This window comes from Halichoerus grypus, chromosome 1 (assembly GCF_964656455.1).
Source record: "Halichoerus grypus chromosome 1, mHalGry1.hap1.1, whole genome shotgun sequence".
Classification (NCBI taxonomy): Eukaryota; Metazoa; Chordata; class Mammalia; order Carnivora; family Phocidae; genus Halichoerus; species Halichoerus grypus.
Window position 1 is genome coordinate 64,403,137 of NC_135712.1, and position 14,252 is coordinate 64,417,388.

At 36.3% G+C, this 14,252-nt stretch overlaps 1 protein-coding gene across 3 annotated transcripts in view; it reads right to left on the reverse strand.

The window, feature by feature from the left end:
• The window catches only part of GSK3B (glycogen synthase kinase 3 beta), a 208,073-nt gene that overhangs the window by 83,286 nt on the left and 110,535 nt on the right, over positions 1 to 14,252 (reverse strand). For all 3 annotated transcript variants that reach the window (XM_036111758.2, XM_036111756.2, XM_036111759.2), the window contains exon 4: positions 4,316 to 4,426. In XM_036111758.2, the coding sequence (XP_035967651.1) occupies positions 4,316 to 4,426 (111 nt within the window). The remainder of the gene's footprint in view (positions 1 to 4,315; positions 4,427 to 14,252) is intronic.

The following is a 14,252-nucleotide window of genomic DNA, read 5'->3' on the forward strand; positions in this document are numbered from 1 at the left end:
TTTTACAATATAGGATGCCAGAGATCTCATCCAAATATATACCGTCAAAAACACAGAAAACATTGGGCGCCTGGGTGGTTTAGCTGGTTAAGCATCTGACTCAGTTCCGGCTCAGGTCATGATCTCAGGATCCTGGGATCAAACCCCGCGTTGGGCTCCCCACTTAGCGCAGAGTCTGGTTGAGATTCTCTCCCTCTCCTTCTGCCCCTTCCTCTCTGCTCATGCCCCCCCTCTAAAAATAAATAAAATCTTCAAAACAAAACAAACCACAGAAAACACAAGGCTCTTTACTACAACATTGTTTGTAACAGCAAAAACAAAAACGAACACCTGAAGGGAAAACAATACACCATTAATAGGTGACCAGCTGAATAAATTAGGATAAAGCCATATAATACACTAATGTACAGCTATAAAAAGGAAGGTGAAATAGCTATGTCTATCTATATTAATAAAGAGTGATCTTCAGAATATATTTTTAACTTAAAAAGTATGATGGGGGAGGGGCGCCTGGATGGCTCAGTCGTTAAGTGTCTGCCTTCAGCTCAGGTCATGATCCCAGGGTCCTGAGATCGAGTCCTGCATTGGGCTCCCTGCTTGATGGGCAGCCTGCTTCTCCCTCTCCACCACTGTGCTCTCTTGTGCATGCGCTCTCTCTCTCTCTCCCTTCTTCCCTCAAATAAATATTAAAAAAAAGAAAGAAAGAAACAAAGCTTAACGAGGCATAATCACAGAGAGGAAATACTCAACGCTTCTTTAAGAGAGAAATTTATATCATACCTAATAAAATATACCAAGGGAATAAAAAGAAATGCAAAGAGATCTTAAATTACTTTCACTTAGTGGTGGTAGTGTCAGTATTATTCTTCTAAGACTACTGCATATAGAGTGTAGGACAGAACATATACTATCATTGAAAAACAGAATTTTTAGTGTAAGAGAAAGAAAATATAGATGTAAGATTGTTAAGCCCCCCAATATTTACTGAGAAATGTCAATATATATTAACCTTTGAGATAAAAAAAGATGTATTTTATCTTTGAAAAACTTTATCAAAGTATTTTCTAGCTCTGTCCATTAAAAAACCCAGAAAGAATAACCAACTCTGTAGCAATTATCACTCCTATCATCCAGACTGTGGTCTTTAAGTATCTTTTCTCACTAAAAGAGTAAGGTCTCCTTAAAGAAAAGGCTGATTCCAAGTCTGGGGAAGAAATGTGTAAGATGACCCTAGAACACTACCATGCTAGAAAGTGAAGAAGCTATCAAAGATTAGATTATTAAGACTTATTCAAGAAGTTTTAAAACAAACATACAACAAAAAATACCTTGTTGGTCACTTCTGGAGGAACCCATGAAACAACTAATTATTATAAATTTTGGTAAATAAAGGGATATAACCAAATATATATATCCTGTATTTGTTATATAAATTGTACCTCAGGGTAATCAAATAGTTGACATGGGAAACTATTTCAGCTTATAAATTTTTTTGGTTAAAGATTTTATTTATTTATTTATTTATTTGAGAGAGAGAGAGGGAGAGAGAGAGACAGGGCAAGTGGTGGGGGGTGGGGAGGGAAAGAAGGAAGAAAGAATCTCAAGCGGACTCCACGCTAAGTGCAGGGTGGATCCAACAACCTGAAGCCGAAACCAAGAGTTCGATGCTCAACCAACTAGGCCACCTAGGCGTCCCCCAGCTTATAAATTAAGAAGGAATAATAACATTAGAATATCCACATTTTGTAACCCTTTATAAATTAATGGATTTAGGCAATGATCAATGGTTACAAGCATCATAAAAAGACAGACATTATGTTCTTCCTTAGGAAAGTACTCAACAATACATATGAAGTAGTCTTGAATTTTATAAAAATATATCTAATCACCAATTTGCAGGAAATACAGAAGACAGAGCAACATATTAACAGTACAGTAATCCAATCAGCAAAATTCAGATCAAGAAACTGCACATCAACTGACCCAGTTTCTTTAGTACCAAAGTTTAAGAGAGAGTCGTCCATAAATTAAAAGAAACATCAGACATACATCAGCCAATTATAATACATGGGCCTTACTTAGATCCCAATTCTAACAAAGAAACTTAAAAACATATATATATACACACACACAACATACTGGGAATAAAAATAGTAGATATTTAATTATATTAGTAATTTACTATTTATTTGTATAGGTAAAGACAATGGTATTGTTAACTAAGCTTTTAAAAAGAAAGTCCCTATCGTTTACACATATATACTGAAATAGTTACAGATGAAAATAATAATATCTGTGATTTGCTTCAAAATAAAGGAAGTGGGGAGCAGAGGGTGGTATAGATGAAACAAGAGTGGCCATGAACTGATCACTGTTCAAACTGTATAATGGGTACATGGGGGTTCATTATTCCATTTTCTCCTTTATTTCTATTTGAAATCTTCAATAATAAAAACAAGTATTTAGAGTGACCAAAGAAAAGATCCTGAAACGAGTAAAATTTTTGTAGACAGATACAGGAAAAGAAAATCACTTGGGACATTTTATGTTAAGTGGTGGGAAAATAGGTATTGGCTCAGCTATGGAGCAATATAGATTTGCTAGGAGGTAAGTAAACCTGGAGGGTAGACTCAACAGACGTATTACTACAACCCTCTCTTGGGAATTTTGCCAATTCAAAAGAATATGACCTAACTACTTTCATAACGCTATATATTTTTTCTTGTTTTATAGTTATTTGTGTAATCTTTTTTCTCCTTATTAGAGGAATTAAAATATTTTATTAAGCGTCACATTATTCTGCAATCATTTAGTATTTGTTTGCTGAATTAGAGTTGAAACAAAAAACTGGTCTAACCACTGTGCACCTCTTATTAAATGTCCACATGTTGTTTTTTAAATCTAGTGTTAAGATCTCCTATTACTTTTATTTTACAGTCCCAAAAATGTTTTCTCATATGTTAAGTTCACCTTATAGACCAACAATGCTATATTGTGAGCAGGAAAGAAATGAGTACAATTTTACCAACATGGAAGCTAAGTAGAGAACAGATCAGTAACTGCCCAAAAGCACTTAACTTAGTAGCAAAGTTGGGTCTCAAAACTAGGTCTTCAGGAACTAAATCTAGGGTTTCTTCTGCTTCATAAATCCATCACCATTCTAAACTGAGAAGTTCAAAGATTACCCTAGATTTAGGCACTTCAAAAGGGATATTCTATTGTGCAGGTTATCTTGAATAGGACCCTGCTATCTTAAAACCAGAATAAAGTACTAAAGTAAATTTGTATTATAAAAACTGTGTCGTTTAGATCCTACTATGGTCAATTTAACCACCAACCCCAACCAAGTTTGGTAAGTCCAAATAAAATCATACAGGAATCAGATTTTTAAAAATTCCTAGCACTGAATTCAATAGGAATCCTGACACCTTCTCCTAATTATCTAGCTACCAAATTCCTGCTTTGGTACCCATTTTATTACTATAAAGTTTAAAATTATAACTATTAAGTAAAATTCAATACTCAATCTTAAAACATTTAGAGTCAATGCCATTTTATTTTCTAGAGTCATTCCTATAAAGGACAAAATGCAAAAAATTATATTTAGATAGCTAGACTTTGAAACTTAACACCTAGTTAATTTTCACAATGTCATAGTTAAAAAATAATAATCTGTGTGTCAACCATACATCAATAAAATTTTTTTAAAGATCTGAACAATCTAATAATGATTATAATGACAATAATGTTTCTAATCAGCAATCACAACTTTAATCATTATGCTGGATAAATTCCTAGCCACTCTGTTATGAGTTCTTTCACTGAAGATGACATTAGGTACTAAAAATTAAGTAACACCTTCATAGAGTCTGTACATATTTAAAATTATAGAAAGTTTAAACTTTAGCTACAGTTACACTGTATTTATAAATGGCAGTATAATGTTTAATCTGAGCATATATATATTTTATAATTTTATATGATATGCCTGCTTCCTTTTTAGTCTATGCCATAATAAGGGTATCAGAAATTAAATAAAAAGGTGTTATGGCCGGCAAAATTAAAATCCACAAATGTCTGTGAAAAAATTCACTTGTCAGAAACATAACACGGTATCTTTAATATGAGAGTCATGAAAGTTTAAAAGGTAAAGGTTTCACACCTTAAAATTATACAAGAATTTAATGAAGCTCTAGCAATACCTTCTTTGCAGCTTCCCCCCCTTGGTATTATATGCAATAATATAGTTAAAACATATCCAACACTTTCCTTGGATGATATTAAGTAAATGGGAAATTGCTCCATTTTTACATACCTTGACATAGATCACAGGGAGCGTCTGTTTGGCTCGACTATAGTGTCTGGCAACTCTGTATACTGTTTCCGGAACATAGTCCAGCACCAGATTAAGATAGACTTCATCTTTCTGAAAGAGTTTATTAAAAACAAACAGAAAAACAAAATTAGAAACTAGTCTTTTAAATATTCAGAGTAAAATCTCTATACATGTAGTTATCAGATTTTTTCACTTATTCACATTTTTAAGATTCATGCATTCAATTTTAATTATACAAAAGTAATTCAGAATATAACCATAATAGTAAAAACAAGTCTACCATACCTTTTTACTAATAATTTCATGGAAAAAAACATAGCCATTTCAATACTGCTAAGATTTCCAATTATATTTAAACTGTTATTTTGGTAATAAGATTTTAGAGGATATCACCTGTCACAAAATTTCCTGTTTTCTAGTTTGAGAATCAGTGCCCTCATATCCTATCAGGAAAGCTGTCATGGTAGTAGAGTGAGTACTAAAAAGGGAGTGAAGATTTCCAGCCCTCGCTCTGCTGCTAACTAAGGTACGCTAACTAACGTATCACTTAATCTCTCTAGGCTTCAGTTCCTTCAACTAGAATATGAAAAATTGGACTAGATGTTCTTCAAAATTTCTCTAAGCTCTACAAAAAAGATTCTATGGTTATCGGATAGTCTATAATTATAATAATCACTTGTCTTCTACAAGTAACTGAAAGAAAAAGAATAATTTATAAGGCAGCAAGTTACCATACTCACAAGTTTATTGCAGGTCATATGTTTAAACATCCTTTCTCAGCAGCCTAAAGACACTAATCCAAGATCAGTAGATAGAAAGAAGGGAATTCCAACTAAGTACCAAGTAGGAAAGAGGAACAGAGTGCTATCTTTACTCTGTTCCTGTGAACAGTATCAGATAGGTAAACTGAAGCAGAAAACAAAGTTGAGAATCACTGTGTTCAAGTCTAGAACTGGCTACTGAAGGGGAAAATCTGTAGGTAAGCAAACTTTCACAATCGTCCCAATTTGAAATCATGTTACCTACCAAAATGAAGTGAAGAATTTCAATTTTCAGCATTTATTGAGCATTTTCTATAGGTCAGTAGCCACTGCAGAGGAAGTAAAGGTGGACGTATAAAAGAGACGACATCTAAATTGAGTATGAAAGGTGCATTTAAGGCATAGAAAAACTGTATCAAGATGTGGGGTCAATGAAAACAGCAGAGCTCAGGAAACTGTTGAGTGAGACAGCATGCCATTGACTCTACTACCTTTTCATTATCCCTCACTCTTCCACGTTCTCCTCTCTTCTCTCCATATCCAGCTTAAATTACAAGGTCTACCATTACCCTCATTCTCTAACACACGGACAGCAAAGGCCTGCTGCCTGTTTTTATAAATAAAGTTTTATAGAAACATAGCAATGCTCATTCATGTAAGTATTGTCTATGGCTGCTTTGGGGCAGAGCTGAGTAGTTATAACTGAGACCATAGCCTGCAAAACCAAAAATATTTACTATCTGGCCTTTTATGAAAAAATGTGCCAAGTCTGCTCTAGCATATATCCTTCTCTTATATCATACCTGTTTGATAAACCACAACTCTGGTTAAATCTAGCTGCCCATTCATTCCATGCCTGTACCCAAACTGCTGAACATGGCTACAAAGAAACCTAAAACTGTGCTGCTTGGTTTCACAATAAATTCATCATCAAGAAATTCAATTGGCCCAGCAATCATATATTTGCCTAGTCCATTCACTTTTCCCAAGTACCTGATTTCTTCTTTCCCTTTGACCTCCAATACCTGTCTTGCCATCCTCACCCCCAGCTGGTGACCTTGCTTGCACCACTACATGTGCCCATCTACAGCATCTAACCCCATATGCTCCTCTTTCCCTTCTCTTACTAGGGATAAAGTGACCAAGCTCCTTTTTAAGGTAAACCCTGCTACATGTAAAAAATGATACTATTCTGCTTTTCCTAATCACAATCAGCGCTTCAGTAATTTTCATAACTCTCTTCATTAATTATTCTCTCTCTGTGGGAGCATTACAATCTGCACACAAACTTGCTGTTATTTCTCCCATCGTTAAAAAGAAAACTCTAACTGCACTAATTAGCACCATATTTTCTGCCCTCCTTTAACAGTAAAATTCCTCCAAAGAGGTGTCTAAACTGGCATTCTCCAATACCAGTCTCTTCTCACTCTCTCTGAAACTTACTCCAAATAGGACTTGATCACCACTGCTCCACCAGAATTGTTCCTTAAGATCAGTAATCTCCTTGTTGCTGAATCCAATGTCAACTGTCAGTCATCATCTTATCTCTCCTTTCTATTTGACTGAGCACTACTATTTAACATAGTTGGATCATGTTCCCTTCTTTTGAATATTTGCTTTACTTGGGTTCTAAAACACTTTACTCTTCTGGTTTTCATCTTACCTTAAAGACCACTCTTCTTGCTCTCCATTTCTGGCTCATTCTATTCCCCTTTCTCTCTTAAGGAATGGAGGATCCCAGGACTCAGTCAGATCTCTGTTCTTTATGGAAGCTCACTCCTGTTATGATCTCATCCAGTCAGGTGGTTCGATACTACTCTACATTGATGACTCCCAAATTCGTATATATGCTGGACCTCTGCCTTTAACTCCAGACTAGTATGTCAAATTGTGTACTTGACATTGCTCAGGCTAAAAACCTTAGAGTCATCATTAATTCCCCACCCTCCTCTTTCTCTCACACATATACATACACCAAAAAAAGTATTAATGGTTCTACCTTTAAAATTTATTCAGGATCCAACCATTTCTTACCATCTTCACTGCTACAATCCTAGTCTGAACCACGAGCACCTCTCACCTGGATTATTGCAATATCCTCCTAAAAGGCCTTCCTGCTTCCACCTTTACCCCTTTGGTCTAATATCAACAAAACAGAAGTTAGATGGCAACTCTTCCACTCCACCTCATTAAGATTTATTCTTGTAAGTGGTCTACAAGGTCCTCCACACATACTTATTTCCCTGTCCTCTACTCTACTGCTGCCCTGTTGCTTGCTCTTCTCTACTGACAATAGCTTCCTGCTGTTTCTTGAACACATCTGGCAGGCTTTCACATTCAGGGCTTCTACACTGATCACTCCTTCAGCCTGGAATGTTCTCTCCCTCAGATATACATACTGTTCACTTGCCTCAACTCCTTCAAATCTTTGCTAAAATTTTACTGTTTTAGAGTGGCTTTCCCTAATTGGGCTTTCCCCAATTTCTCCACCCCACACTCCTACCTGCCCTCCCCCCTTTATTTTTCCCCATGATACTTATCATTTTCTAACCACATAGTTTACTTTGTATTGTCTGCTTCCCCCTCAACTAGACTAAGCTCAATGACAGATAAGATTTTTGTCTGTTTTGTTCACTATTCTTCTCCACCTAGAATACTGCCTAGCACATAGTAGGTGCTCAATAAATATTTGCTGAATAAATTAAGCTCAAAAGGAATGGATATTATTTAAGAATTAGGATGGCAGTCTTACAGGTCTGCTTTAACTCAAACAGCACTGTGAAAAGTGGGTATGGAGAGGGGGAAAGAGGGAAGGTGAGAGTGAAAGCAGTGTGAGCTTCCAGAAACTTCCTACAAGTGTCCAAGACCTAGACTAGGGCTTAGGCAATAAGGACTGAAAGAAAAGGGAGATTGGGAGGGGCAGGCATATTGGCTACCTAAACATGAGAGTAATAGACAACCTGAGAAACAAAGAAAGGATTAATTAAACAGTCTCTAAACTTGGGTGACTAGGCAGGTAATGAAACAAGGAAAGCATAAAGAGGAAAAAGGTGTGAAGGAAAAGTTTTAACTTTTACTTAATGGATCTTGGATCTCAGAACATTTTAGGTGGCTATGTTCCACAGGTAGCTGGAAATGCAGGTCACGTCAAAACTCAGAAAAGAAGAATGGAGTATGTGTAGAGATTTAGACAACAGCTAAAACTGAGAACAGCCTCACTCACCTAAGAAGAGTGTGCATAGTAAGAGAGTGAGAAGAAACTGAGTTTGGAATCCAGGAAAACGCTAACCTTAAGGAGCAGATTACATTAGGGGACAACTTTGTAAAGACTAAGAAACAGAACTAAGAGGCATTAAAAAGCATCAAAATGAGTTATTGCTCTTGTTTGGGACCAAAATTTATGCCTTTCTCTTTAAACACTTAAAACCCTGATGTAATTTGACAGTTGTCATACCTGGAATGATCTAAAAAGCTTAGGAAGTTAATTGCCCTTCTATTTCCATCTTAACTCTAGTGCTTTTGGTGTCTGAAGTTATATAAAGAAACAACTAAATGGAATGTATGCATGCACATATATGTGTGTGTGCACATGCTCACACTTGTATATAAAGCAGCAACTACTTAAAAATTATTAATGACCTTGAGATAAATAGGAGAAGACTATGTGTATGTACTCTAGATGATTGGGACTTTAATCAGTGAACGTCAGAATTTATTACAAGGTCGTCCCTTCTTTTTCAGTAATTTAATGAGTTCCTTTAAATGTGACATAACAAGGAAGAGCCCAAACAAAATGATCAAGTTTTACCTGTTAATAAAATGTTGGTATATGTTCACTTAGAAGCTCCTCTCTTTTCCAATTTGAATAGCTTCTTTTCTTTTTGAAGAAGCTGTTTTCATATGATTAGAGGTGGTCTCTAGGCCACTGGACTGGAGTGGTGGGGGGTGGGAAGGATGGGGTGGCTGGGTGAGAGACATTGGGGAGGGTATGTGCCACGGTGAGCGCTGTGAATTGTGTAAGACTGTTGAATCACAGACCTGTACCTCTGAAACTAATAATACATTGTATGTTAAAAAAAAAAAAAAGAAGATAGTAGGAAGGGAAAAATGAAGGGGGGAAATCGGAGGGGGAGACGAAACATGAGAGACTATGGACTCTGAGAAACAAACTGAGGGTTCTAGAGGGGAGGGGGGTGGGGGGATGGGTTAGCCTGGTGATGGGTATTAAAGAGGGCATGTAATGGGACGCCTGGGTGGCTCAGTCGGTTAAGCGTCTGCCTTCGGCTCAGGTCATGATCCCAGGGTCCTGGGATCGAGTCCCGCATCGGGCTCCCTGCTCCGCGGGGAGCCTGCTTCTCCCTCTGCCTCTGTCTCTCTCTCTGTCTCTCATGAATAAATAAATAAAATCTTTAAAAAAAAAAAAATAAAGAGGGCACGTACTGAATGGAGCACTGGGTGTTATATGCAAACAATGAATCATGGAACACTACATCAAAAACTAATGATGTAATGTATGGTGATTAACATAACATAATAAAATTTTTAAAAAAATAAAATAAAAAATAAAGAAATAACTAAAAGTAATAATTCCCATTTCTAGTGACCTCTGCAAGAAAGACTAAAGACTTGGTTGAAAACACAGAAATTAAAAAAAAAAAAAAAAGGCAAGGAAATTTCAATAATGATGAGATGGGGAACAGCAAAGTATTTCATTGGCAGGAGAGATAAGGACTGAAAAGATTGTTAGATCTGGTGTATCGTGGTTCAGTGATGGTCCTGGAAAGAGCAGTTTCAGACCATGGTGCCAGTAGCAACAACCTATACTGAGATCAAGAGTGAGCAGATGGCAGGTGAGGAACAGGAGGTAGCTAATTTAGTTTGTTCTTACAAAATCCCTCGTGGTGAAAGTAAAAAGAAAGCCGGGAGCTGATAACTTGAGGAGAAGCAAAATCAAAGAGAGACTGTAGAGAAACTGTTGATGTGCTTTTCATTTGTATTTTTTAAATAGCTAAAAGAGACCCAAATTTATTTGTAGGCTGAGTGGATAAGGATGGAATAAAAGGATGGGATAAAGCGATAAGAAAGGAAAGAAAAGGGATAACTGATAAAGCAATGTTCTAGAACATCAAGAGAAATGAGAAACAAGAACACAGAGTACTATACAGTGCAATTAAAAGGCAAGGTTAGCATTAGTCACACAAAATACAGAAGGCCCAACTCTGATAGTACAAGTTCTGTGACCACAAGCAAGTTACTTAACTTCTTTCAGACTCAGTTTCCTATAAAATCACGCTAACAATGGCATCTATTTTAAAGGACTGTCTTGAGATGATAATAATCTATAAAAACCTCTTTAAGCACATTACCTGGCAAATTATAAAGACTGAAATTTTCACTATTATCATCTTTAGGAGGAAATGATACCACATTTTTCTTCCTGTACATCTAAAATAAATGATCAGGTTAGAAAGAATTTTAAGTAAAGTTTGTCTGATGACCCTCCTTCTTGTAAAATAAGAAATAAGGTCATACGTAGAACTAAAGGCAGCAAAAGTAATGCTGCAGGCTAAGACAAGAAAATTTCAGAGATCAAGATTTAGACAAGAAATTCCAAGTGAAGATGAGGTCTACTAAAAGGAATACATAAATAAAATACCAAACTGGTACCAAAGGGATATGTACAAAGAATTGAAGGAATGGTGAGTCTTGAGTTTCAGAAAGATCATTAACACAGATGTTGAAAATCAAGAAACTTGATTTTAATAAATCATTTGACAAAGTTAATCATGATATATTTATGAATGACCTGAAGATATATATAGCACTGTATTATAATTTAATTCATTTGCTAAACAATCATACCAAAAGTGAAAAATAAAAAGATGAAAACATAAATGTCAAATTCAAGGAAGGTTTCTAGTTGTAGGACTATAAGCTCTGTCCTTCTCTTGTCCCAATCAATATTTTCATAAATGATTTCATATATTAGGGATTGCAAAAGCAAATGTTTTCAAGGCTAAGTAACAAATGTAAATGTGTGAAGCCAAAATGTGTAAGGCAGTAAGGGGTAGTGGCTGATAAATCAGATGGACAGTACAAACCATAACTAAAAGCATCCTAATTCATAAAAATATTAACAGAATGTGCTAGCCAAATAAAACACACCAGGGGATGAATTTGGCAGTCAGTTTATAATTTCTGACTTTAACATAACCACCAAAGATTGACACAAACCTATGAATGACTGAAAATGGAAGACCAAATAAGAATTTAAAGAACTCTAATAGTCTGGAAAGCTAAGCCAAACCTACAATATAATACAAAACCCTATGATTAAACTCAAAGTATTAATTTATTATGTAGAATGACAGATAAGACTTGACAGTAATTCAGCTGGAAAATAAATGAGAAGTGTAACTGACGAGAACTCAAAAGGCAATCAACATTGAGATACCGTTAATGAAAAACTTAATGCAATATTAGGTTACAGCTAAAGTATTGTGTTTGGATCAGTAAAGATAATTCCATTCTGCTTTGCACAGTTCAGGCTTCATTTGACATACTGATGATATCCATTTTTAGGCAATGTATTTTATTCATAATATTAACAAAGCAGAACACATCAGAGGAAGGTTAAAGAAACCATGTCTGCTATAGGTTGAATGTTCTAACATACTACCCTATGGGAAATATGGGGGCTTAAATTATATTTAGACTACTACTTTGCAGATTAACATAAACTTATCTCTTTGCTCATAGATACTTTGTTTACTTACTCCATTTATTATCAAAAACTTACAATTTCTTTAGAACCATAGAGGAGGTCTGTCCATTTATTTTTTTAGGTCTGTCCATTTTGTGGGTACAGTGTAAATGACCATATACATTTAAAAGGTGTCATTTTGGGGCACCTGGGCAGCTCAGTCAGTTAAGGGTCTGCTGTTGGCTCAGATCATCATATCAGGCTCTGCACTCAGTGGGGAGTCTGTTTCTCCCTCTCCCCCTGCTCATGCTCTCTCTAATAAATAAATAAAATCTTAAAAAAAAAAAAAAAGAAAAGAAAACTCCGAAAAATTGCATGATGTACAATTTAGGAAGTATTTCTCTCAGTGGTTCAGTTCTCCTAGTTATGACTTCTATTAATAGAGAACTACTCTCTAACTGCTTATAACCACTCCTCTATGAACTTCACTCTAAAGCCATTCATTCAGGAAGAAATTTAAATGACGAAGTTTCGATCACACCTACCAACAACTAAACAATAATTGGGACAACTCCATCCTACATTTGGAAAACAGATCCTATTATGATGCTCTTATCCTCAGATGATTTCTGAGGTCAAGGAAACAAAATTACTTGAGGCTGCAGTTTTAAGTAGAATCGTGCTATAATTCTAAAAATTTGATGGGATGTGAAGCAGCATATCATAGAACCCAGTAATAAGACATTCAACCAAGTGTCCTGATAGCCCAGGATTCTCCTCAGAATTGAGTTAGGGAACTTGGACTAGCAAAAAACCCCAACAAACAAAAAACAAAAAAACTTGAAAATGGAAGCCTTTTCTCCAATGTGTGTGCCAGGCTGGCTAGAGATGGGAATAACACTAACAGTGAAGTGGGTGTGGATTAGGAAAAGGGAAATACTCTTTTGCTTGGGAGAAGGGGAGTGGGAATGGGGAAAGGGAGATAAACACTTGGCACACAACAAGATTATGGTAAGCTTCCTCCTCATCTCACATCATTAACACAAAATAAATATCAAACTATCAAAAGTTTTTTTTTAAAAAAAACTATAAATCTACCAGAAGAAACAATGAGTATGTTTGTAATCTTGGAGGACAAAATATCTGTAAGCTAGGGCACCTGGGTGGCTCAGTCGTTAAGTGTCTGCCTTCGGCTCAGGTCACGATCCCAGGGTCCTGGGATCGAGCCCCACATCGGGCTCCCTGCTCTGCGGGAAGCCTGCTTCTCCCTCTCCCACTCCCCCTGCTTGTGTTCCCTCTCTTGCTGTCTCTCTCTGTCAAATAAATAAATAAAATATTAAAAAAAAAATATATCTATAAGCTATTAAGGAAAATGATGCCAATTAGATCACATAAAAATGTAAAACTTTTACACTACTTTCTGAAAAAACAACAAAACCATAGCCAAATTTAAAAAATGACAATATTGGGGTGCCTGGGTGGCTCAGTCAGTTAAGCGTCTGCCTTCAGCTCAGGTCATGGTCTCCGGGTCCTGGGATCGAGCCCCATGTCAGCCTCCCTGCTCAGCGGGGAATCTGCTTCTCTCTCCCTCTGCCCCTCCTCCCTGCTCGTTCTCTCTCTCTCTCTAAAATAAATAAATAAAATCTTTAAAAAATTAAAAAATTAAATTAAATTAAAAATGACAATATTTTTGTCCACCAAAAAGTATTAGAATTAATGAATTCAGTAAAATTGCAGGATACAAAATTAATATACAGAAATCTATTGCATTTCTATACATTAATAACAAAATAGCCAAAAGAGAAATTAAGAAAACAACCCCATTTATAACTGTATCAAAAAGAATAAAATACCTAGGAATAAATTTAACCAAAGAGGTAAAAGACCTGTACTCTAAAAACTATAAAACATTTATATAACAGGGCACCTGGGTGGCTCAGTTGGTTAAGCGTCTGCCTTTGGCTCAGGTCATGATTCTGGGGTCCTGGGATCAAGTCCCGCATCAGGCTCCTTGCTCTGCGGGGAGCCTGCTTCTCCCTCTCCTCCCCACTTGTGCTCTCTCTATCTCTGTCTCTCTCTCTCAAATAAATAAAATCTAAAAAAAAAAAATTATTAAAGAAATTAAAGATGACACAAACAAATGGAAAGATAGACCATGCTCAAGGACTAGAAGAATGAATATTGTTAAAATGTCTATGCTGGGCGCCTGGGTGGCTCAGTTGGTTAAGCGACTGCCTTCGGCTCAGGTCATGATCCTGGAGTCCCGGGATCGAGTCCCGCATCGGGCTCCCTGCTCGGCAGGGAGTCTGCTTCTCCCTCTGACCCCCCTCCCTCTCATGCTCTCTGTCTCTCATTCTCTCTCTCAAATAAATAAATAAAATCTTTAAAAAAAAAAAAAAAAAATGTCTATGCTACCCAAAGCAATCTACAGATTCACTGTGATCACTATCAA